This window comes from Protomyctophum parallelum (assembly GCF_964188405.1).
Source record: "Protomyctophum parallelum genome assembly, chromosome: 10".
Taxonomy (NCBI): Eukaryota; Metazoa; Chordata; class Actinopteri; order Myctophiformes; family Myctophidae; genus Protomyctophum; species Protomyctophum parallelum.
In genome coordinates, this window is record NC_139704.1 from 33,119,646 (window position 1) to 33,145,676 (window position 26,031).

General features: G+C 41.0%; 1 protein-coding gene across 1 annotated transcript in view; it reads left to right on the top strand.

Annotated features, from left to right (window-relative positions):
* The window catches only part of atrnl1a (attractin-like 1a), a 452,296-nt gene that overhangs the window by 87,266 nt on the left and 338,999 nt on the right, over positions 1-26,031 (top strand). The window contains exon 7 of the mRNA XM_083775478.1: positions 224-311. Within this exon, the coding sequence (XP_083631604.1) occupies positions 224-311 (88 nt within the window). The remainder of the gene's footprint in view (positions 1-223; positions 312-26,031) is intronic.

Sequence of the window (26,031 nt, forward strand, 5' to 3'; positions counted from 1 at the left end):
CAGAACTTTCAGCGGACAACTGTGACCCATGTACAGTATGCCATGTACTGTATGTGTCTTTTTTTCTCTGTCTCAACTATGCACGCACGGACGGACGCACGCACGGACACACACGCACGGACACGCACGGAGACACACACACGCAAGGACACACACACACACACACACACACACACACACACACACACACACTCACCTTTTCACTTTGTCTCGTTTCTTCAAGCTACAACCTGGAGACCACCACCTGGGACGCGGTGCCTGTCACGAACGGTCCCCTGTACAGATACGGACACTCTCTCGCACTCTACCAGGTACAATACACACTCTGTCCTTCATCGCTGTTGTACGGTACGCTGTGCTTCCCTTACGAGGCCATACTGTATGCCTCTCGTACTGTACATTGTGTACACTCGGGAGAGTTACAAATAGGATCAGTCAGATGATACAACGACGTCACGTCAATGGTTTACAGACGTAAACGTGTGGGTTGGATGTTTGATTGTCCTTAAACGTTTAAGCTATAGCAGGGGTGGGGCAACTTTGACGATGGAGAGGGCCACTATATTTCCACACCAACTGCCTAGTAGGGCCATATATTGCTGTCGTAGCAAAAATAGCCGATCTACAAGCTCAAAACGTGTCATGCTACGACGCGTTTTGAGCTTGTAGATCGGCTATTTTTGCTATGTTCGAATTGAAATCTTGAATTTTTGCTATTTTTGAATTGGAATCCTGAAAATTAACATTTTCATGTCATTTCAAATGCCTTTAATTATACTGGTGTTGCACATTGAGCTACTAATTTAGACTGAAGTAAATAAAGCGGGTCATGTTTGCATGTTGTGGAATTGTAAACAGCTGAAACCAATATTATACCAGTATTCTGACATTAGCCTGAGGGCCGCATTAAGTGAAGGTGGGGGCCGCATGTGGCCCCCGGGCCGCCTGTTGCCCACCCCTGAGCTATAGGAAAGGTGCTTACATTTTTATTGAAGTCTTGAACATTGTGTTGGTTTGAATGGAATTGTTCTGTTTGCGACTATTCTAATGATTCTGACAGACGTACCCTCAGAAATTGTGGCCTAGTATTATTATCTCCACCAGGCCGAAGGCATGGGGGGAGAGTATGTTTTGCACTCCGTCCGTGTGTGTGTGTGTGTGTGTCCGTCCGTCCGTCACCAGCTAATCTCCGGCACCTTTGGCCCGATCCATGCCAAACTTTGCACACACACTCCCTGGATGCCAACGACGAACCTCTGCCCCAAATATTCCTCAACGGCCTGTTATAGCGCCACCATGAGGTCGATTTAGGCAAAACACATTTCTGTAGATTACTCGTACACATTTTATCCATACATCACACAATTCGGTATACACTATCTCTAGTCTATAGTCATGTGATCAACACGGAGCGCACCATTTCCCATCTTCCATCCTGATTGGCTTCCACACAGCTCACATGTTTCGAACAAAATTCTACAAATCATTTCTGGAAAACACATTGCTTATGTTAGTCGCACAGATTTCATCCAAATATCACGCAAATCGGTACACATGATCTCTGTAGTCATGTGATCAAGACGAGCCTGTTGGATTTCTCATATTCTACACTGATTGGCTAAGATTGCCTTCCAACGTTCTCAGGAGTGGCCCGTTTTGTACAAAATGCTGCACATGTCCTGCTCATCCAGAATTCCATCCTCAGAGATGCTATTAGAGTGATCTGGATCTGCATTTCCTCAACGAAATGAAGGAAATTGTTGCAAAAAGCAAAACAAAAAAAACATCCTCCTGAACATTTTGCCTGGTGCCCGGAAGGTATAGCGACAGGTATAGCGATGGCCCTGAGAGCTGGGACGAACACACACACACACACACACACACACACACACACACACACACACACACACACACACACACACACACACACACACACACACACACACACTTCTGTAGCTGAGAGGGGCTGGGATGAAGACATCATGGAAGAATGATTGATGTTCTCACCTCTGACCGCACGCGTGCGTGCGTGTGTGTGTGCGTGCGTGCATGTGCACACGAGTGTGAGCTTGTTCTTTATAGGCCCCCAATTTTCTTAGGGACGACAATAGGTCGACCTGGCTACAAAACAGTGTAATTGAAATAAAGTAGTTTCACCTACATCTGAACTTGGACGTGTGTGTGCGCGCGCGCGCATGTGTGTGTGTGTGTGTGTGTGTGTGTGTGTGTGTGTGTGTGTGTGTGTGCGTGTGTGTGTCTCTGTGCCAGTCTGTGTGTCTGTCTCTGCCCTTGTAGAATCAGTATACTGTTAGAGAGCTATAACCCAGCTGTTATATCTATGTGCACTCACTGGTACAAGCTTTATATTCAAACAAATGAGTGATTAGGGGCTGTATTTTGCGTGTCTTAAGTGTCTAATTCAGCAGCAGTAACAATAGCGTTTTCTCTCAGTCAGTTGATTCTTCATATCCATATGAGTGAAGCGGCCGGGGTGACATGTTTATTTTTCAAACACAGTTCTTATATGAGGCGATCTCAAATCGCCTCAATGGGGACTAAACAAATACATGAACCTGGGGACTGACGCCCTCTACTGAAAGTGACGTCAGACTTCGGTGCTCTATAGCAAACCCTATTTGGAATGCATCGTTTGTTTTCACAAAGTGGGACGAATGGACTCCGCTGGACGTCACCGGTGGCTGTCCTTTTCCAATCATCTCCAGCGTCGTGTTGTCTGTCTGTTGAGACGGCGAGGTCGCAGAAAAGGTTAAAGGTGATATAGACAAGTTTCCAGTGTTTGTACACAGAAGTGAGTGAGTGTTTCCAAACAAATGCATATCTAGCTCCACCCCCCTCCCCCCCTCATTCTATTGGCTGAGCCAGGTCACTTCAGGCTATGGGATTGTTGTTGCTGCTGGGACGGACGCTATGGATATTGCGCTCGTATGGCTAAATATGACATTACAAAATTATGAATTTCTATCGATATCTTATAGTTACAACAATGACATTGAGTTGATGTTTTTTTAAGGGTAACTGTAGCATAATCGCAATATCACACCGAGTCCCGCAAATGAGGAAGTAGGAAGTAGAGGAGACTCTCTTTTATTTGTAATCGTGCATATAAAACATATTGCCCCTCAAATGCCCCATGCCACTACAGCATCGTTCATTCATGTGAACTACTCTGTCCACGGTTATTCATTGCAATGAAGAAAAATCGCTATGATGATCCGCGACGGCCTGTCACCGTTGGCGAGCACGGGTTGAATGCATGCTTCAAGCCGGCCGGCAGGCAGGCAGTCGCCACGGCGGTGGGGCGGTGCAGGGTGAAATACTATTACTCACTTCCACTTCCACCATTTCAACAAAAGCACATACAACCCACTCCACATGAACGAGAACGAGGACGATATTGATGTAGGACTAAACAGGAGATTTTATTGGGGTCTGAGTTGTTCTGTGACTAAGGATCCTGAGTTCTGTGGGGTGCTTATTGCTGCTGGTGTTGTTCAGTTTCACACCACCCAACCATGCACTATACATAGCGATTCTCATAATTTCAATAGGCTTACATATTAAATCATAAACATACTATTTCACATGAACAATGTTAGTGAAACTAAGATATGGGGATAATATTATACATTGCAATTGAAATCTGTTGTGTCCTACTGTTATCCAGTATTTAATACATGTAGTTACTCCTTTACACCACTTGGTGTCACTGTAGGTAGCCTGGCTACAGAGGTCATATGAAGAAGTGTGGACAGGAAGTGAGATGTACATTGTATGCCATGTTGTGAAGCTATGCTGAGCACTAACAAAGAATAGTCAATGTGAAATGAATCCAAGCTCTCCAGTGTCTTATTACTTGCCATCCACCTCTACAAATTGGCGACGAGGTAACCCACCTACTACACTTCAACTACAGAGGACCATTTTTTGGAAAAGATGGCTGTAAATGTGCCTTGTCCTGCTCCGTTTTTGCCATGCCCTGGGAAGCCTACAATTCCTTTCAAGTCATGGATGCAAATGTTTGACAACTACCTACTGGTCATAAATGCAACAGGGAATGCATGGCCTGCTGCAAGAAAAAGGGCTCTACTCCTTCACTGCCTTGGAACGGAAGGACAGAGGACATTTAACTCACTACCAAATACAGGTGATGATTATGTTACTGCTGTTACTGCACTCAGAGCACATTTCACCCCAGCGACTAATGTGGTAGTGGAACGCCATACATTCAGAAAACGAGCACAAGGCCCACATGAGACTGTTACCCAATATGTGGCTGCTCTCAGAGAGCTTGCATCTTCATGTGATTTTGGTGATAAAACTGATGAGATGCTGCGTGATCAGATTATCCAATATGTCACGAATGCCCATATTAGGGAGAAACTCCTACTGGAGCCTAACCTCAATCTGGATGGGGCTATCACGCTTGCTACACAGATCGAGTCTGCAGCTGAACAAGCTAAATGCATGGTTGGAGATAAACCTAGCTTTCAAGTACAAGCAGTGCAAAAGAGAGCACATCGACCATGGTCTCAGAATAAACAATCCACACAGAAACCTGCACCTACTGCTGCCACTGGGAAGTCCTCCCGTACATGTTTCAGATGTGGATCTGACAGTCACCTAGCAAATGCTCCCTCATGTCCTGCTGCTAAAGCTACTTGCAAATCCTGCCACAAGAAGGGACATTTCGCCAGAGTGTGTCGCTCTGCTCCTACCCATCAAGTGCGAGAAGTGGAGGTCCCTGAAGTGACTGTCCTGTGCATTCAAGAGACTGCCTGCAAATCTGATAAAATAAAATGCAATGTCAAGATCCAGCCTTCAGACTCACCAGCCCATGCCATGGACCTGGTTGTTGATTCTGCGTCCCCAGTGTCCATATTGCCCAGCACCGTGTTTGAAGAACATTTTGGTGAGTCACACTTAACACCACCTGCTATTCGTTTAACTACATATACCAAGTCACCCATACCTGTGCTGGGATGCCTTTCAGCACTGGTGACTAAAGGTGATGTCACTGCTGCAGCAACCTTCTTCGTTGTGGAGAAGGGGACCCCATTGCTGGGCCTGGATTTAATGATTGCATTGAACATTCACATTGTAGGAGGTGCTGTAGTTCCTCCTCTTGCCCCTGCTCCGAATGCCCCTGTGATGCACCTATCTACCTCTCTCCCACTAATTGGCTGTGCTAACAAATTTGTGCACCGGGTCAAATTCTCTGCCTCTGTTCCCCCGGTGAGACAAAAATTGCGCCGTTTGCCCCTGTCTGTGAGAGATGCAGTCACAGAAGAGGTGAATAGGCTCCTGGCCGCTGGTGTGATAGAGAGAATTGATGCTTCCCCCTGGGTGTCTCCTATCGTTGTCACACGAAAGAAGAAAGGAGGCATTCGAATGTGTGTGGATCTCCGAGAGCCAAACAAGGCTGTCATTACAGACTGCTATCCAATCCCACACATAGATGAGCTGCTGTCCACTCTGCGTGGAGCCGCAGTGTTTTCGACCATTGATCTGGCAAGTGCCTACCACCAGGTGCCTCTACATGAGGAAAGTAGGGACCTGACTGCTTTCATTACCCATGAAGGACTCTTCCGCTACTGCCGTGTGCCCTATGGCCTCTCCTCTGCACCATCTGCATTCCAAAAGATGATGGCTACCATCCTCAAAGGCCTGCCAGGTGTGCAGAATTATCTGGATGATATAATTATCTATGGAGCCAACAGCACAGTACATGATGCTCGCCTGAAGCAAGTTCTTCACCGCCTGCAAGAAGCAGGTCTACTCCTGAATGAGGAAAAGTGCTGCTTTAATCAGTCAAGTCTACGCTTCCTGGGTCACGTGGTGTCAGCCGAAGGCATCGCGCCTGACAAAGAGCACATCGAAGCTGTTCTGAATGCCCCAGCTCCGACAGATCCTGCTGCCCTTCGCTCTTTTCTAGGCCTAGTGTCCTGGTATTCAAAGTTCATCCCTAACTATGCAACAGAATCTGAGCCTATGCGGGCATGCATTAGAAAAGACACTGACTTTCACTGGACGAGTGAGGCACAGAAAAGTTTTCAGAAAATTAAACTGCTGCTGGTGAACAGTGCTGCCCTTACACTTTTCGATCCTTCCCTGCATACAGTGGTGTCTACTGACGCCTCAGATTACGGCTTGGGAGCTGTGTTCACCCAGTTTCATCCTGACGGCGTGGAACGTACAGTGGCTTTTGCCTCCCGGGCACTCAACACAGTGGAACGTAAATACTCCACTGTAGAAAAGGAAGCGCTGGGATGCGTTTGGGCAGTTGAAAAGTGGCGCACATACTTGTGGGGGCGAAAATTCACCCTACGTACTGACCATCAGGCCCTCACTACACTGCTTACCACTAAGGGCATAGGTCGTGCTGGAATGCGTATTGCACGCTGGTCTGCCAGGCTCATGGCCTATGATTATGATGTGATCTACCGTCCAGGATCGGAAAATTACACTGCTGACTGCCTTTCCCGTCTTCCTATTCCTGGAGCTGCTGACCCTGCCCTGGATGCTGAGCCAGAAATGGTAGCATACATCACTGATGCTCTTGCTGCTTTGCCCATTACTGACTTTGAGGCTGCTGTTGCCCCTTGTCCGGAGGTTTCTGCACTCCGTGAACAGATTGCTCGTGGCTGGCCACAAAAGGTGAAACTGCTGAGTCCAGAAGTTGCCCCATACTTTCCCATACGTCATCAACTGTCAGTGGATAACTCCCTGGTGCTTCGGGGAACACGTCTGGTCGTGCCAATCGCACTGCGTGCTACTCTTGTGGCTCTTGCACATGAGACACACCAAGGAGTGGTGCGAACAAAGCAACGCCTGAGAGAGTACTACTGGTGGCCAAAAATGGATGACCTTGTCCACTCTACAATTCAGTCATGTCAGCCATGCCAGTCCAATGACAAGACTGCAATGCCACGTCCTGCCCCTCTACAACCAGTTACATTCCCAGACAGGCCCTGGCAAAAGCTTGCCATGGACATTGTCGGTCCTTTTGAAACAGCTACATGGGACTGTCGATATGCCATCACTCTGATCGACTATTACAGCAAGTGGCCAGAGGTCGCTTTCACTGCTAATATCACTACAAAGGATGTTACATCCTTCCTCTCCTCCGTCTTCAGCAGAAAAGGCAACGCTGAATCCATTGTGACAGATAATGGCAGACAGTTTACTTCAGCTGACTTTGCTACTTTCCTAGCTGAACGGGACATTGTACACCACAGAGTCTCCGTGTACTACCCTGCTGCAAATGGCGCTATAGAGCGTTTCAATCGTGTCCTGAAACAGAGTGTGCAGATGGCTATCACACAGTCTGTACCATGGAAACCTGCCATTACTGCTTTCCTGATGGCTTACCGTGCCACACCGCATGCAGCTACTGGTGTGTCTCCCTTTCAACTGCTGCATGGCCGGAGGATGCGCACAAAGTTGACTGTCCTGCCGCCCTCTCATGCTGACCCTGTCTCAGATGGACAGGTACGAGAGAAAGTCACACGCCATCAACTCAAGATGAAGTCCTACACTGATGGAAAACGAGGCGCATGCACTCCGTCTTTTCAAAAAGGGGATAGTGTGCGAGTGAAAACACCTCTCCATGTGCCCAAAGGTCACCCAAAGTTTGGAGCTCCACTGAGAGTCACAAAGAAGGTAGCCCAAAGCACATACTTGCTGGAGGATGGGCGAAGATGGAACGCCTCTCACCTAGCTCCTGATCGCTGTGCAGCTGCAAAGCTACATAACATTCCTGCTTCACCTGCCTCTCCATCCTCTCCAAAGCAGTCACGAGTTAGAAAGAAGCCTAACTGGATGCAAGAATATGTGACTAGTGATTAGCTATTTGTCCTCCTATAGTAGCTTGTCAACAGATCTTTTATTTTGTTATTTAGTGATGCAATATATGTAGAGTCTTTGAAAAAAAAAAAATCCTACAGTTGTATCTTATTCAGATCTGTGAAACACTTGAGTATTTTGCGTTCATGTCTCATGTTCACCATGTTTACATTTTGTGGTTTAATAACCTTATTTACAGTACTGAGTAGAGACAGAGAAAATGTTTATGTTTATGTCTGAGTGCAGGTTCTGATATTCTCTAATTTAGTCTCAGAGGAAATATTCTTTTACAAAGAAGGGAAATGTTGTGTCCTACTGTTATCCAGTATTTAATACATGTAGTTACTCCTTTACACCACTTGGTGTCACTGTAGGTAGCCTGGCTACAGAGGTCATATGAAGAAGTGTGGACAGGAAGTGAGATGTACATTGTATGCCATGTTGTGAAGCTATGCTGAGCACTAACAAAGAATAGTCAATGTGAAATGAATCCAAGCTCTCCAGTGTCTTATTACTTGCCATCCACCTCTACAAAATCGCATCGCATTTTCATCATAATACTGCAGTGCTGGGTTGAACACACCGTCACAGCCTCGCGCTGCAATTGGCTAAAAGTTTAAATCCCCTCCGACGTCCCGAGTAGTAAACTGTAGTGGATATAAACAGTGCATTCAGCCACAGGGGGGGAAAGGGGGAGTGTGCTGTTGCAGGAGAACACCTCAGCATCATAATATAGGGAAAGATACAGGGGGAAAAGGCCAAAAGAATACATTTATATTAATGCTGGACGTATCGGCGTTAACGTGCTGCGTTAACGCAAGACAATTATCGCGCGTCCACACAATTATCGCCATTAATCTATTCTCAAAGTTGGGTCTGGGAGCTGGGTCTGCATTGACTGCATAAAGCGAGCAAACTAGGAATTTCACTTTGATAGTTTTACCTGGCGGAATTACTCTGTGGGAGGGAAAAGTCCTAACCTAACAGGGACAAGGTGAAATAAATTACTCTGAGAGCGGGGCGGTAACAAATCCTAACCTAACCGGACACGGGTGAAATTAATGAACAGTGCGGCGTGCCACATCAAACGTCAGCATGCAGGACTCTGTGAACCCGGGTTTGCTTCAGGGGAAATTTCTTTACAAGAAGCTTCCCAATGGAAACCTCAACAAGAACAAGGTGGTTTGCACCCTGTGCAAAGCAGAAATGGCTTACTGTAGGAGTTCTTCAAGTCTGAAGTATCACCTAACGCACAAGCATCCCTTTGCGTTGATGATAGCGAAGCTGCCGGCGGGCCAAGCACTAATATGGCTCCGGGGAAAAGTGTTCGTCAAACTACAATGTTGGAGTGCAACCGTGGCAAGCCCGTCAGCCCAACTCTATCAGCCAAGCTAACTAATGCCATGCGAGAGACTGTTCTCTTTAGCAGGCCACATTGTACAGAAAAAAAGATCTAGTTTGTCACCAGACAATGTGAACAAGCTGGTGTGTCTGAGTGACTGGTGGAAGAAGGAGAGGTAGAGGTTGGACTCAAGTCATGTCACAAAGCTACTGACTGTAAATAGTTCTTCATCACCTCTAGGTTTACAGTTTAATTAATGTCATATCCCAGAAAAGGGGGTTGTTCTTGCACCCACTGTTTCAAATTGCCTGTATGGTAACGTGTTTATGGTTATTCGTGTTTAACTGAATAAGCAATGTATAACACACGTACATCGTATTGAACATTATTATATTTTCATTACCAATTATGATAGGGCTCCTGGTCTAATGGGCCACGTGGCCCGTTCAAGGATTTACTTCTGGTCATTATTTAGGTAGCGCACACATATTGTCAATGCTTTCGGCAGAGTTCAAATGAGCCATTTTAATCTAGATTAATCTAGATTAACTCCAGAATTGCAGTGAGATTAATCTAGATTTAAAAAATGTATCTATGCCCACCACTAATTTATATATATTTTAAATTATGGCTGAAAACTTGTCTATATCACCTTTAAAGAACTATACTGATTTTTCTATTGCCTAACTGTGCCTCACGTTGGAAGTGCTGGAATTTTTAAACTTCAACCTCAAAAACATGTCTGACAGACAATATTTGAGACCCTTAGCCCATTTTGGGGGCGGGAACAAAATGGTGTTAGCATTACGTTATGCTTTAGCTGTTGAAAATAGCAGATCTACAAGCTCGTAGCGTGCCACCGAGTGGCGTGCTACGAGCTTGTAGGTCTGCTATTTTTGAAAAATCGACTGACACGGAAACATAGCTTTTTTAGAAAACTGTCAGGATGTAGAAGACATTTTTTTAGAATCCGATCTCAGGTCAAAATGGGTTTAATTCAGTTGCTTGTCCGAGCCTGGAATGGAAGGTATAATAAAGGTATGAATTTTAAACAACACCGTCGATTCTCTTAGGATTTCATTTGTCTATGCGAGAGTAGTAATGACACAAAATATAAGTGCCTTTTAAGATGTTTACATCTACAGAGAATGAGCGTTGTGTCACAAGGGCTTAAGTTACTGTACATTACTGTACATTTACCTCTCAAGGGATCCTAGCCAACTGCATCCTTTACCTTTCAGACTTTCTCCTTCGCCTCTGTTTCCTGTTATACTTCCATCATCATGCTGAGATCTGCAGTTATTTGGTCCTGGCAGCAGATTTATTCTCCACATACTGTAGCAGTGTATATACAGTACCAGGAACTTGGCTTATGGGTGTGCATGAGGTTTACATAATAGGCAGTGGCACTGTAGTGTTGTATACATAAAAGTCTTCAAATAACAAAGTCAGACTATTCGGAGGCACGGTGGCACAGTTGGTAGTGCTGTCACCCCACAGCTAGAAGGTCCTGGGTTCGATTCCCGCTCGGGACGCTGTGGGCACTGGGGGCGTGTTTCCTCCTCCGCGTCATCAGTGCCCATACCCGAAGGTGGGGTTGGCGAAAGGGCCTTTCTGTGTGGAGTTTGCATGTTCTCCCCGTGTCCCCTAGGGTAGGTATACCCTCACAAAAAACATGCAGTAATGCCGGGGCGCCTGATGGAGGGGAAAGGAACTGTTTGGAATAACGTGTTCCTTCCACGCGCTACGTCCAACCAGGGAAACTCCCCCCTGTCAGGTGTAAAGGAGCAACTTGGACACTCAGGCATGAAGGAAGCATGAGTTCAAGTCCGTTGCTCTCCCCAGGTTGGCGGAGGGTGTGTAGAGCCCAGGATCACATTAGATGATTGACAAAGGGGTGAAAAATGGGTTACAAAATCGTGGGATAAAAAATATATATATAAAAAAAAGTCAGACTATTCAGTGCAAAGGTACAGTATACTCTACATGTACAGTACATCATAACAACCTGTTTTCCATGGTTTTGGTCATTAGTAACCGGGGTTCTCCCCCAGAGAAGGAATCGGTCTGTGGTGTTTAGGTGTAGATTAAACAAAGGAATCGGTCTGTGGTGTTTAGGTGTAGATTAAACAAAGGAATCGGTCTGTGGTGTTTAGGTGTAGATTAAACAAAGGAATCGGTCTGTGGTGTTTAGGTGTAGATTAAACAAAGGAATCGGTCTGTGGTGTTTAGGTGTAGATTAAACAAAGGAATCGGTCTGTGGTGTTTAGGTGTAGATTAAACAAAGGAATCGGTCTGTGGTGTTTAGGTGTAGATTAAACAAAGGAATCGGTCTGTGGTGTTTAGGTGTAGATTAAACAAAGGAATCGGTCTGTGGTGTTTAGGTGTAGATTAAACAAAGGAATCGGTCTGTGGTGTTTAGGTGTAGATTAAACAAAGGGATCGGTCTGTGGTGTTTAGGTGTAGATTAAACAAAGGAATCGGTCTTTGGTGTTTAGGTGTAGATTAAACAAAGGAATCGGTCTGTGGTGTTTAGGTGTAGATTAAACAAAGGAATCGGTCTTTGGTGTTTAGGTGTAGATTAAACAAAGGGATCGGTCTGTGGTGTTTAGGTGTAGATTAAACAAAGGAATCGGTCTGTGGTGTTTAGGTGTAGATTAAACAAAGGAATCGGTCTGTGGTGTTTAGGTGTAGATTAAACAAAGGAATCGGTCTGTGGTGTTTAGGTGTAGATTAAACAAAGGAATCGGTCTGTGGTGTTTAGGTGTAGATTAAACAAAGGGATTGAGCTGAAACCTTGCAGTGGTAAACACCATGCATGCACAGGGCAAAGTGACCATTTAGAAGTGCGTGTGTGTGTGTGTGTGTGTGTGTGTGTGTGTGTGTGTGTGTGTGTGTGTGTGTGTGTGTGTGTGTGTGTGTGTGTGTGTGTGTGTGTGTGTGTGTGTGTGTGTGTGTGTGTGTGTGTGTGTGTGTGTGTGTGTGTGTGTGTGTGTGTGTGTGTGCGTGCGTGCGTGCGTGCGTGCGTGCGTGCGTGCACGCGCACGTGTGCTCTCCGGTTAGCTTACAGTGCTGACATTGAAACAGTTCTATTACAGTAAAAATTATCATTCAAATGGAGCTCTCACATTGTACCTCTTACTACACTACACGACACGCACGCACGCATATTTGTCATGGCCTCCTTTGAGGCTATATCCACACTTTTCCTGGGCTGTGTGTGTGCTCCAGTTCCTGTTAGGGCTGGGTGCAATAACCGCAATACCGCCATACCGCCGGTATGTAACGCATACACCGCGGTTTAAAAATATATATAATAATAATAATAATAATAATTATGAAATTATTTCTTTTTTTTATGAAATGAAAAGTGTATCATAATAAACAGTGACGCTCAGTCAGTCTAATCATGCCAGCAACACAACAACACCAGAGGGAGTTCAAAAAACCATGTGCAACCCAGATTCGGTATGGCGGTAATAACCGCCATACCGGTGGTATGGGGGCCGGCAATAACCGCGGTAATAAAAATCCCATACCGCCCCAGCCCTAGTTCCTGTCGATTTCATTGGATATCATTGGTCATCTGACCAGTTTCATTGGCTTTCATTGGATCAAATTGACAGGACACACAGCCCAGGAAAAGTGTGGATAGAATGTATGTGTGTGTGTGTTATTTTTATCCAAGCAGAGATCAGCCATGCAGAGAGCATCTGGGTGGGTCGGCCTATAGCAGACGTATATGACCCCTCACCTTTGACTCGACCCCCAGCTTGACCCCTGGTGTATACTGGCTGGCTCCTGGCGGATGTCGTTATCACTGCTCTGCTGCCTGCAGGACGTGCTGCTTTGCTATAGCGAGAGAGGCCGGGGTTTGGGCAGGAGGGTGAAATGTATAGTCGTCTGAAGACTCTGAAGTGTGTCAGTTACAGTGTCTAGTTAACCCATTTAGGCCTGACGTCGAAATTTATTTATTTTTAAATGTATTTATTTTTCTGAAAATCCTCATGTTTTCTAGATCAATAGTTCTCAATATTTCATGTCAAGGACCCCCAAAAATATATGAAACCGTCCCTGGGGTCTTTGGGGAGGAGGCGTTTGTCGTATGGTGTTCGTCTTAGGGCGCGCTTGGACAAACCTGAGAAATGGGAGAGGGGGAGAAAGTATGGGAAGATAAGAGAGTTTGTTTTAATCGTTTGTTCCGCTTTAGCGATGTGAATGTATAGGATTTATAGTGCCGATAAAGCTCCTTTTGAGGTTGAGCAGGGGAAGGGAGCTACTACTATGGAGGTGAATAATAATAATAATAATAAAACTTTATTTGTATAGCACCTTTCATGACATGAAATGCAGCTCAAAGTGCTTTACAGAACAATGGAGAATAAAAGAAAAGCAAGGCAACGACATTAAAAAACAAGCAGTAATGCAGTACAGTGAGGACATGAAAAATAAAAAATAAAAGATCAATTAAAGGCAATGTTGTAGAAGTGGGTCTTGAGCTGAGCTTTAAAAATGTCTACAGAGGCTGGGAGAGGGGTGGGGCCGAGAAAGGCCCTTATTGACGTAATTAATCAAAAGAAATCCCCCACTACCCTTGACGTAATTGACGTAATATTTTTATTCCTTATAATGGGGGGCTTTGTTTTAAATTATGTAGCAACTTTTAGCATGTTTGGCTAACGGCCAATGTCCTCTACCTAGAAATGCGGTCTTTACATGTGCATAGCTGCTTAAAATGCGCTATTCGGGGCTTGATTAGAGCTTAATTTGACTTAGATATTAAAATATACGATGATCGCTTAGCATCCCGGACAGATGACTGTGTAACACAGTGCAGAAAGCTTGCGGATGTTGATGCTCTGTTTAACCGGAAATTACATCGCCAGATTAGCTCTATTCGGTCAAAATCGGCATAATGGTGAAGTTACCGCCACCATCAGGACTGAGTGTCTAATACTATAGTCTTGCCCCAACAGTGCGAAAAAAAATTGATACAGTGTGTATATCATGGATTTTTCTATTGGCATTAAAATGATGAATTCAAAATATGAATAGTACTGGACCGGTAGAAGGCACAATCCACTGTTAATTAGGGTGGCCAAAAGGGCGTTAACAATACTAAAATATTTTATATATTAAATATTTTAATAACATTGTATTAATGTACTGACGTAGTGACATTTCCCCCAAAATACAATGAAATCTTAATATATATATATATATATATATATATATATATATATATATATATATATATATAAAAATTGAATCTAATATTATTATAATTTATCTTTTTTTAACTGGGCGGTTAAAGGTATATTCAGTGATTTCACTTAATTAAAATTATTTTTTTGTTTTGTTGTGATAATCCTCTGAGTGTTCTGACCATATAAGGAGTTCCTCCCTGTCCCCAGTTAACCCCTGGGGGTCAAAAAACCTTAGGTTTCGTTTTTGGCTCTCTATCCTGATTGGATGAAAGGCTTAGGTCCCAGCCAAAAACGAAACCTAAGGTTTTTTGAGTGAAATCACTGAATATACCCCTTTTGGTGATTGCACTGTGTTGGAAATGAGATGGAAAATCCAGCGGACTGTATGCCTTTCATAGAGCGATACTTTACTTCATAAGCATACTGAACGTGTAACAACTCCATTAGTAGCCTAATAAATATTTCCCATGGTCACAACGGACACAAAATAAATGACAGGGTGGACCTTGTATGGTAGAGACATCCGCTCACGGCCCACGTTGTGTTTGTGTGAACTCAGTGGACCTCATTTCCGTGTATAATGTATTCACTGACTGTGGATACGGTCTATAATACAACCACAAAACAACAATGTGTGAGCTTAGATGGGACCGCATAAAGATGAGGTTTAATTGGCTGCACTGACACTAACTGTTTGAGGTGAGTATTTGAGTTTTCCAGGGAGAGAAGAGATGTCGAAATTTGTGGAAATTCTATTATGGTTTGTATGATTGTATTCACTTCACGGTGGTGAACCCAATCAGACAACAAAAAAATGTAAAGTATGCATCGCCGGATTAAAAATAAAATGATAAAATCACATCATCTCATTCACCACCGTTATTGAGTCATGAACTGTGGGTTTTCTACAGAATGTATTCTGAATTCGGCTTGATCAAACTAATGTATAACCACTATGCCTCGTATGAATAGCAGAAATAGCTGATCTACAAGCTCACATTGTGTTGCGATGCAACAGGTTGTAAGCTTGTATACCTGTAGATACGGTAGATTGGCTATTTTGGAAAAAGTCTGCCTTTGGCTTTGACTGACAAGCCCACGATGGGGTTGCCCGGGGTGAAAGTGGTTATGGAACTGTGACAAATGACTAGTCAGGCTAAACTTCCACACCTGCCAGTCTTTGCAACCCCCTACGAGCAGGCAGCAAAACATTTCCACAGAGAACAGGAACATTGTGTTATTTAAGGTATTGCCGTCTATGTCTTCATGGTCAGAAATCTCATTCTTCCCGACTAAAGGGAAATGATTGAAGATCATACAAAAACAAATAGAATTCACACATCACTTGGTAGAGGTGCTGGGTCAAAAGTTTGACCAGATGAAGAGCCTTAGCTAGAAACAATTAAGGCTCTTCATCAGTGTTGTTTTCGTCGACTAAAACTAAGACGAAAATGTTCTTTTTTCACTGACGAAAACTAACTGGAAACTAAATGAAAACTATGCTATGGTGTCTAAAACTAAGACTAAATATATTGACACTTTGGTCAACAAATAAAAACTAGAAAATTCGCAAAAATTGCAGAGTGTGGTTGCCGCAGTGGCTTACATATGCCCCTCCCACTAGTATTGCCAGCCAATTACAATTTCAAGTCACGCCTTAGATCATGCGTAAGTAATTCGGAGGGGATTTAACCCCCGAAATTCATGTTTTTGCGACAAACGGTTACATTTCTCGCGTTTGCGGCGCCCCCTATGGATGAAAATGGAATTGCTTTTAGAACTTGGTTGATTGAACCACCCCGGACCTGTGATTGAAATTTGGGATGGATTGGACATTCCGTTCGTGATTTATGGCATTTTTTGTGATATAGGCCCCTCCTACTAACTTCGGAAGACGATTACGGCCGAACGATACGCACTTTCAAAATTCTGCGGCTCAGTTTTAATTGGATGGGTCCAGAGATCACGTGTGCCGATTTCTGTGAGATTTGAACGAAATCTGTAGGAGGAAAAGCAAAAAGTGTGTTTTGGACAAAATTCAAAATGGCGGAAAATCTATCATGGCGGAAATGGGCGTGGGGAGATGCGTCATGACCCAAGGAATCCAGGGAAAAAATAATTTAGATTTTACGACCTACGGTTCAAGAGTTATAAGCCAAAAGGTAAAGTGGGCTGTTATAGCGCCACCATGAGGCCGACCGATAAAATTTTAGGGTTAAATAATTTTAGGGATAATGTTGAATTATCCCTAAAAGTTTTGTAACTGTAGTGATTACAGTCTCCGACGAACAAATACTTTTATGTGAATTTTTGCCTTTTCCCATTCATGTCAATGGGGAAATTTAATTCACTAATAAATTCATATCAATTAAACTATACAACATTTCTCTTAACAAAATACAAGCACACGATTCCCGATTTTTCCGGTCAATTTGACATATGGCTCAAGTGCGTACAGCGTACAGTGTGGGAGGTATAAAGCGACAAAAAAAAGACTAGTGGAATAATACTACGAACTAGAAAGCAGTTCCTGTAGAAACTGCGTGGGCTCGCGTAAAATGCTTTGTATAAAGTTATTGCCGTGTCAAGTTTGAAACTCGGGGACCGGAGTAATGGTGTTACCATTGGTGGTCTAAGTCCATAATCAAAATTTCTGGACTGTAACATATTGTAAAGAAAAGTAGAAAATGTATTAAAGCTGAAGTAAAAGTTAAAAAAGTATGAACATTTGTAAAAACTATAGTTTAAGCATAAATAACTGCATAAAGCGGAAATAAAGTATGTGGAAGTAGTATGATGCCCAAAAAGGGGCAGAATAAAGTAAGTAAAGTATTACTGTCTACTAATGATTTGTAATGTATGAATAATGCTTTACAATGTATTCTTGATGAATCAAGAAAAGGTAAAAAAGAAAAAAAATAGTCAATCCAATGGAGTATACATATAAAAGCATTCATGAGCTTAACAGAAATAGCATACTTTTACATGTAAATAGAAGGTTCAAATAGCATATAGGCCTATCTTTAAAAGCATAAACACAATGATTATTGATAATGGTCTAAGATATTTCTTAAAAAAAATATTAAGATAAAAAATATTAAGTTCTTTATTATTATTTTTTTCCTTTTAAGTTTAAAAAAAAGTTAAAGTTTTAATTTTTTTAATGTTTTTAATTTTTTTTAATTTTTTAATTTTTTAATCATGCTAATGCTAACATGCTAATGCTAACATGCTAACATGCTAATGCTAACATGCTAACATGCTAATGCTATCATGCTAACATGCTAATGTTAACATGCTAATGCTATCATGCTAATGCTAACATGCTAATGCTAACATGCTAATGCTAACATGCTAACATGCTAATGCTAACATGCTAATGCTATCATGCTAACATGCTAATGCTAACATGCTAACATGCTAATGCTAACATGCTAACATGCTAATGCTAACATGCTAACATGCTAACATGCTAATGCTATCATGCTAATGCTAACATGCTAACATGCTAATGCTAACATGCTAATGCTATCATGCTAACATGCTAATGCTAACATGCTAATGCTAACATGCTAACATGCTAATGATAACATGCTAATGATAACATGCTAATGCTATCATGCTAACATGCTAATGCTAACATGCTAACATGCTAATGCTAACATGCTAACATGCTAATGCTAACATGCTAACATGCTAATGCTATCATGCTAACATGCTAACATGCTAATGTTAACATGCTAATGCTAACATGCTAATGCTAACATGCTAACATGCTAATGCTAACATGCTAATGCTAACATGCTAACATGCTAATGCTATCATGCTAACATGCTAACATGCTAATGTCAACATGCTAATGCTAACATGCTAACATGCTAATGCTATCATGCTAACATGCTAATGCTATCATGCTAATGCTAACATGCTAACATGCTAACATGCTAATGCTAACATGCTAATTTTTAAGTTTTCATTTTTTTCATTTTTTTTCAATTTTTCCATTTTTTTTAATTTTTTTCATTTTTTTCATTTTTTTCATTTTTTTTTAATTTTTTTTAATTTTTTTTAATTTTTTTTAATTTTTTTAATTTTTTTTAAGTTTTTTTAATTTTTTAATTTATTTTTTATTTTTTTGAAAATATTTTTTTATAAACGTGTGTGTGTGTGTGTGTGTGTGCGTGCGTGCGTGCGTGCGTGCGTGCACTTGCGAGAGCTGTGTAAAGGCCAGCCAATAGGAAGACAGGGTGTGTGTGTGCGTGCGTGCATGCGTGCGTGCGTGCTCTTGCGAGAGCTGTGTAAAGGCCATCCAATTGCACAAATAGCAGACCTACAAGCCCACAAGGTATCGCAGAGCAACTCATTGAGATCTTGTAACTTTAATTTCAGCCCTGTAATTAAGCTCTTATATGTCTCAGCTGTGGAAGTGTAAAAGACAAACAAGTGGCGCGCAACTTGAAGGTCTTGATCTTGAATGGTCTTGAATGGGGGGAAACTATGCCCGAACAAATTGCTCTATCGCAAAAAGTAAAAGTCGAATGCAAATAATTTCTTCGCTGCGAGTGGCCTGAGATATTGAGGTACACCATGTGCGATTGTGGTGTTGGTACGATCGAAAATGTGGTTATAAGAGCGAGTTAAGAATTGTCATCGCGATAATTTCCTCGTAAGATTTCTACAATGGATGTCAATGAGCAGCTTGACTGTATTTGTGTCACTTAAAAGGCCGTAGTTCACATTCTGTATGTCTCTGTGTTTTGGTGGTCACATTGTGTGAAAGAGGACATGTGTGGCTACAAAATGACCAAAGGACATGCGTGTAAAGTGAATATTTTGGCCGGGACGGCAATTTGTTTGGTAAATTTTCAAGGAAAGATTTTCTGTTTGTACACTCTAGTGAAAGAAGCCCTGCACTCTAAGTTGGCACTAATTAGGCGAAACGGCCTGCGATTGAACTGCGATTTCGGAAAAACCGTTTAACGTATTCGAATACGGTTTGAACCACGAAAAAGTCCAGAGTCGTGTGAGCTTTCTAAAGTTTAAATCACGTTTCTACGACAAAGTATGCCAGAGTAATGAGGCTGCAAAAGTGAGGTTGATTTAGAGATAAATCCCATACATTGTCAATGGGAGGAAAAAACTATAAATAAAGTTAAATATTTTAAAAAGTATAAACTTTTTCAAAACAACTTTTTCACCAATGAAAGTTCAAAGATAGATGAACATTATAAAGTTTGAATGAAGTTTCAAAGTGAAAGTATGACGGAGTAATAAGAGCTCAAAAAAGTTAACTGTGAAAAATGGGACCTTTCTTCCATCGACTCTCACTATAAAGAATGTAAAAAGAAAGTTAAAAAGTTAAAAAGTATAAAAAGTATAAAACTTTGTAAAAAGAAAAAAACAAGCACACATCACTGCAAAGAGCTGAACAGTTTGAAGTTTGAACTAAATTTCTAGCATAAAGTATGTGGAAGTAGTTAGGTCGCAAAAAAAAGGGTGGAATAAAGAATAATAATAACTAGAAAGCAGTTCCTGTAGAAACTGCGTGGGCTCGCGTAAAATGCTTTGTATAAAGTTATTGCCGTGTCAAGTTTGAAACTCGGGGACCGGAGTAATGGTGTTACCATTGGTGGTCTAAGTCCATAATCAAAATTTCTGGACTGTAACATATTGTAAAGAAAAGTAGAAAATGTATTAAAGCTGAAGTAAAAGTTAAAAAAGTATGAACATTTGTAAAAACTATAGTTTAAGCATAAATAACTGCATAAAGCGGAAATAAAGTATGTGGAAGTAGTATGATGCCCAAAAAGGGGCAGAATAAAGTAAGTAAAGTATTACTGTCTACTAATGATTTGTAATGTATGAATAATGCTTTACAATGTATTCTTGATGAATCAAGAAAAGGTAAAAAAGAAAGAAAATAGTCAATCCAATGGAGTATACATATAAAAGCATTCATGAGCTTAACAGAAATAGCATACTTTTACATGTAAATAGAAGGTTCAAATAGCATATAGGCCTATCTTTAAAAGCATAAACACAATGATTATTGATAATGGTCTAAGATATTTCTTAAAAAAAATATTAAGATAAAAAATATTAAGTTCTTTATTATTATTTTTTTCCTTTTAAGTTTAAAAAAAAGTTAAAGTTTAAAAATTTTAATGTTTTTCATTTTTTTTAATTTTTTAATTTTTTAATCATGCTAATGCTAACATGCTAATGCTAACATGCTAACATGCTAATGCTAACATGCTAACATGCTAATGCTATCATGCTAACATGCTAATGTTAACATGCTAATGCTATCATGCTAATGCTAACATGCTAATGCTAACATGCTAATGCTAACATGCTAACATGCTAATGCTAACATGCTAATGCTATCATGCTAACATGCTAATGCTAACATGCTAACATGCTAATGCTAACATGCTAACATGCTAACATGCTAATGCTATCATGCTAACATGCTAATGCTAACATGCTAATGCTAACATGCTAACATGCTAATGCTAACATGCTAATGCTATCATGCTAACATGCTAATGCTAACATGCTAATGCTAACATGCTAACATGCTAATGATAACATGCTAATGATAACATGCTAATGCTATCATGCTAACATGCTAATGCTAACATGCTAACATACTAATGCTAACATGCTAACATGCTAATGCTAACATGCTAACATGCTAATGCTATCATGCTAACATGCTAACATGCTAATGTTAACATGCTAATGCTAACATGCTAATGCTAACATGCTAACATGCTAATGCTAACATGCTAATGCTAACATGCTAACATGCTAACATGCTAATGCTATCATGCTAACATGCTAATGTCAACATGCTAATGCTAACATGCTAACATGCTAATGCTATCATGCTAACATGCTAATGCTATCATGCTAATGCTAACAATCATTTTTTTCAATTTTTTTCAATTTTTCCATTTTTTCCATTATTTTAATTATTTTAATTTTTTTTAATTTTTTTAAATTTTTTTATTTTTTTTAAAGTTTTTTAAAAAAATTTATTTTATTTTTATTTTTTTGAAAATATTTTTTTATAAACGTGTGTGTGTGTGCGTGCGTGCGTGCGTGCGTGCGTGCGTGCGTGCGTGCGTGCACTTGCGAGAGCTGTGTAAAGCCAGCCAAAAGGAAGACAGGGTGTGTGTGTGCGTGCGTGCATGCGTGCGTGCGTGCTCTTGCGAGAGCTGTGTAAAGGCCATCCAATTGCACAAATAGCAGACCTACAAGCCCACAAGGTATCGCAGAGCAACTCATTGAGATCTTGTAACTTTAATTTCAGCCCTGTAATTAAGCTCTTATATGTCTCAGCTGTGGAAGTGTAAAAGACAAACAAGTGGCGCGCAACTTGAAGGTCTTGATCTTGAATGGTCTTGAATGGGGGGAAACTATGCCCGAACAAATTGCTCTATCGCAAAAAGTAAAAGTCGAATGCAAATAATTTCTTCGCTGTGAGTGGCCTGAGATATTGAGGTACACCATGTGCGATTGTGGTGTTGGTACGATCGAAAATGTGGTTATAAGAGCGAGTTAAGAATTGTCATCGCGATAATTTCCTCGTAAGATTTCTACAATGGATGTCAATGAGCAGCTTGACTGTATTTGTGTCACTTAAAAGGCCGTAGTTCACATTCTGTATGTCTCTGTGTTTTGGTGGTCACATTGTGTGAAAGAGGACATGTGTGGCTACAAAATGACCAAAGGACATGCGTGTAAAGTGAATATTTTGGCCGGGACGGCAATTTGTTTGGTAAATTTTCAAGGAAAGGTTTTCTGTTTGTACACTCTAGTGAAAGAAGCCCTGCACTCTAAGTTGGCACTAATTAGGCGAAACGGCCTGCGATTGAACTGAGATTTCGGAAAAACCGTTTAACGTATTCGAATACGGGTTGAACCACGAAAAAGTCCAGAGTCGTGTGAGCTTTCTAAAGTTTAAATCACGTTTCTACGACAAAGTATGCCAGAGTAATGAGGCTGCAAAAGTGAGGTTGATTTAGAGATAAATCCCATACATTGTCAATGGGAGGAAAAAACTATAAATAAAGTTAAATATTTGAAAAAGTATAAACTTTTTCAAAACAACTTTTTCACCAATTAAAGTTCAAACATAGATGAACATTATAAAGTTTGAATGAAGTTTCAAAGTGAAAGTATGACGGAGTAATAAGAGCTCAAAAAAGTTAACTGTGAAAAATGGGACCTTTTTTCCATCGACTCTCACTATAAAGAATGTAAAAAAAAGTTAAAAAGTTAAAAAGTATAAAAAGTATAAAACTTTGTAAAAATAAAAAAACAAGCACACATCACTGCAAAGAGCTGAACAGTTTGAAGTTTGAACTACATTTCTAGCATAAAGTATGTGGAAGTAGTTAGGTGCCAAAAGAAGTGGCGGAAATTGGAATAAAGAAATATATAAATATAAACTGGCAGTAACAATTGTGTGCTCGCTGAGGCGAGCCCACAACTAGAAAGCAGTTCCTGTAGAAACTGCGTGGGCTCGCGTAAAATGCTTTGTATAAAGTTATTGCCGTGTCAAGTTTGAAACTCGGGGACCGGAGTAATGGTGTTACCATTGGTGTTCTAAATCTATAATCAAAATTTCGGGACTGTAGCATATTGTAAAGAAAAGTAGAAAATGCATTAAAGCTGAAGTAAAAGTTAAAAAAAGTATGAAAATGTGTAAAAACTATAGTTTAAGCAGAATAAAGTATGTGGAAGTTGTAGAAGTGTTTTTAAAGTTTTTCTTTAAATGTAAAAAAAAAAAGAAAATCAAAAAATTGAAGTTTTTTCATTTTAAGTAAAAAAGAAAAAAAAATATTTTTAAGTTTTAATTTTTTTTAATTTTTTTAATTTTTTTAATTTTTTTTAAATTTTTTAATTTTTTTTAATTTTTTTTTTTTTTTTTTTTTTTTTTTTGAAAATATTTTTTTATAAACGTGTGTGTGTGTGCGTGCGTGCGTGCGTGCGTGCGTGCGTGCGTGCGTGCACTTGCGAGAGCTGTGTAAAGGCCAGCCAATAGGAAGACAGGGTGTGTGTGTGTGTGCGTGCGTGCATGCGTGCGTGCGTGCTCTTGCGAGAGCTGTGTAAAGGCCATCCAATTGCACAAATAGCAGACCTACAAGCCCACAAGGTATCGCAGAGCAACTCATTGAGATCTTGTAACTTTAATTTCAGCCCTGTAATTAAGCTCTTATATGTCTCAGCTGTGGAAGTGTAAAAGACAAACAAGTGGCGCGCAACTTGAAGGTCTTGATCTTGAATGATCCTGAATGGGGGGAAACTATGCCCGAACAAATTGCTCTATCGCAAAAAGTAAAAGTCGAATGCAAATAATTTTTTCGCTGTGAGTGGCCTGAGATATTGAGGTACACCATGTGCGATTGTGGTTTTGGTACGATCGAAAATGTGGTTATAAGAGCGAGTTAAGAATTGTCATCGCGATAATTTCCTCGTAAGATTTCTACAATGGATGTCAATGAGCAGCTTGACTGTATTTGTGTCACTTAAAAGGCCGTAGTTCACATTCTGTATGTCTCTGTGTTTTGGTGGTCACATTGTGTGAAAGAGGACATGTGTGGCTACAAAATGACCAAAGGACATGCGTGTAAAGTGAATATTTTGGCCGGGACGGCAATTTGTTTGGTAAATTTTCAAGGAAAGATTTTCTGTTTGTACACTCTAGTGAAAGAAGCCCTGCACTCTAAGTTGGCACTAATTAGGCGAAACGGCCTGCGATTGAACTGAGATTTCGGAAAAACCGTTTAACGTATTCGAATACGGTTTGAACCACGAAAAAGTCCAGAGTCGTGTGAGCTTTCTAAAGTTTAAATCACGTTTCTACGACAAAGTATGCCAGAGTAATGAGGCTGCAAAAGTGAGGTTGATTTAGAGATAAATCCCATACATTGTCAATGGGAGGAAAAAACTATAAATAAAGTTAAATATTTTAAAAAGTATAAACTTTTTCAAAACAACTTTTTCACCAATTAAAGTTCAAACATAGATGAACATTATAAAGTTTGAATGAAGTTTCAAAGTGAAAGTATGACGGAGTAATAAGAGCTCAAAAAAGTTAACTGTGAAAAATGGGACCTTTTTTCCATCGACTCTCACTATAAAGAATGTAAAAAAAAGTTAAAAAGTTAAAAAGTATAAAAAGTATAAAAGTTTGTAAAAATAAAAATACAAGCACACATCACTGCAAAGAGCTGAACAGTTTGAAGTTTGAACTAAATTTCTAGTATAAAGTATGCGGAAGTAGTTAGGTGCCAAAAAAAGTGGCGGAAATTGGAATAAAGAAATATATAAATATAAACTGGCAGTAACAATTGTGTGCTCGCTGAGGCGAGCCCACAAATATAGGCTGGCAATAACTATTGTGAGCTCGCTGTGGCGAGCCCACAATAATAATAATAAAGTGTTACAATTACTAGAGTCTGGTTGCCCCTTTTGGGGCAACCACACTAACTAGACTAAAATGTTAGGAAGGGACTAGTGGACAAGAGAGCCAGTATAAGTCATTTTACACTTGGGTTTGTATGCTGAAAATAGCATATATTTTCATCTGTCATTACGACGGCGTCAAGGCACCGCCAAAATACATTTCAGCCGGACTAAATCACCTGTAGATTTAGTCGACAAAGATCGCATATTTAGTCGACTGAAACTATAGACTAAACACTAAAACATTCCAGGTGACTAAAATGTGACTAAAACTAAATGAAAACATTTCAAGAGACTATATTATGAATAAAACTAAAATAGAAATTTGCTGCCAAAAACAACAGTGCGTGCGGGTTATTTTCTCTTTTTCTGAAAGTTATATACCGTGACGCGATGACAGCACGAGAGGCTGCCCGGCACAGTCAAACCCTCAGTGGCGTGCGCAGATAGACACTAGGGGGTGCTAGTACTCCCCCTGCCCTTTTGGCAATTTTGCTCTTAATTTGTAGTGTGTGGACCATGGTGACATTGATCAAATCTTGATAAAAAAACGCTTCTACTATATTATTTAGGCCCCCACAATCTAAAGCTATGTTTCTATGTCAGTGGTTCTTCGATTAAAGAAAAATAGCAGACCTATCTGGGTTCCCGCCCCAAAATGCGCTGCACAAGGTGCCCTTTTTTTTTTCACTTGAGCACCTGCCCCTCTAAATGTCTGTGCACGCCACTGCAAACCCTGGAGTGTTTGCGTCCATCCTGTCCATTGGCGTAAAAGGAGGCCTGAGCATCATTGGTAGCTGTCACACTGCACAACAGACGCACATCTGCCTCGTCATTAGCGAGATCATAATTACAAAAATAGTAACAAGCTGTTGTTTACAAAGTACCGGTTTCCCTGAAGGCTTGTGTGTACGAGGCCATGAACAACAAAAGGAACGTAAGAGAGCCATATAGCAGCCAATGGAACGGTGTTATTATTATTATTAAGATGTGGAGCGTCCATCTGCCACAGCAGTTCTGTTCCCCCCATAACTCATCTTCACGCCTTCTGACAGTTCTGTCTGTCGGTTTAAATACTTGCAGCAGCTACACGAAGTCATTGTATGTAGAGTAATTGTGAGGGGAATTAAGTATCGAGTG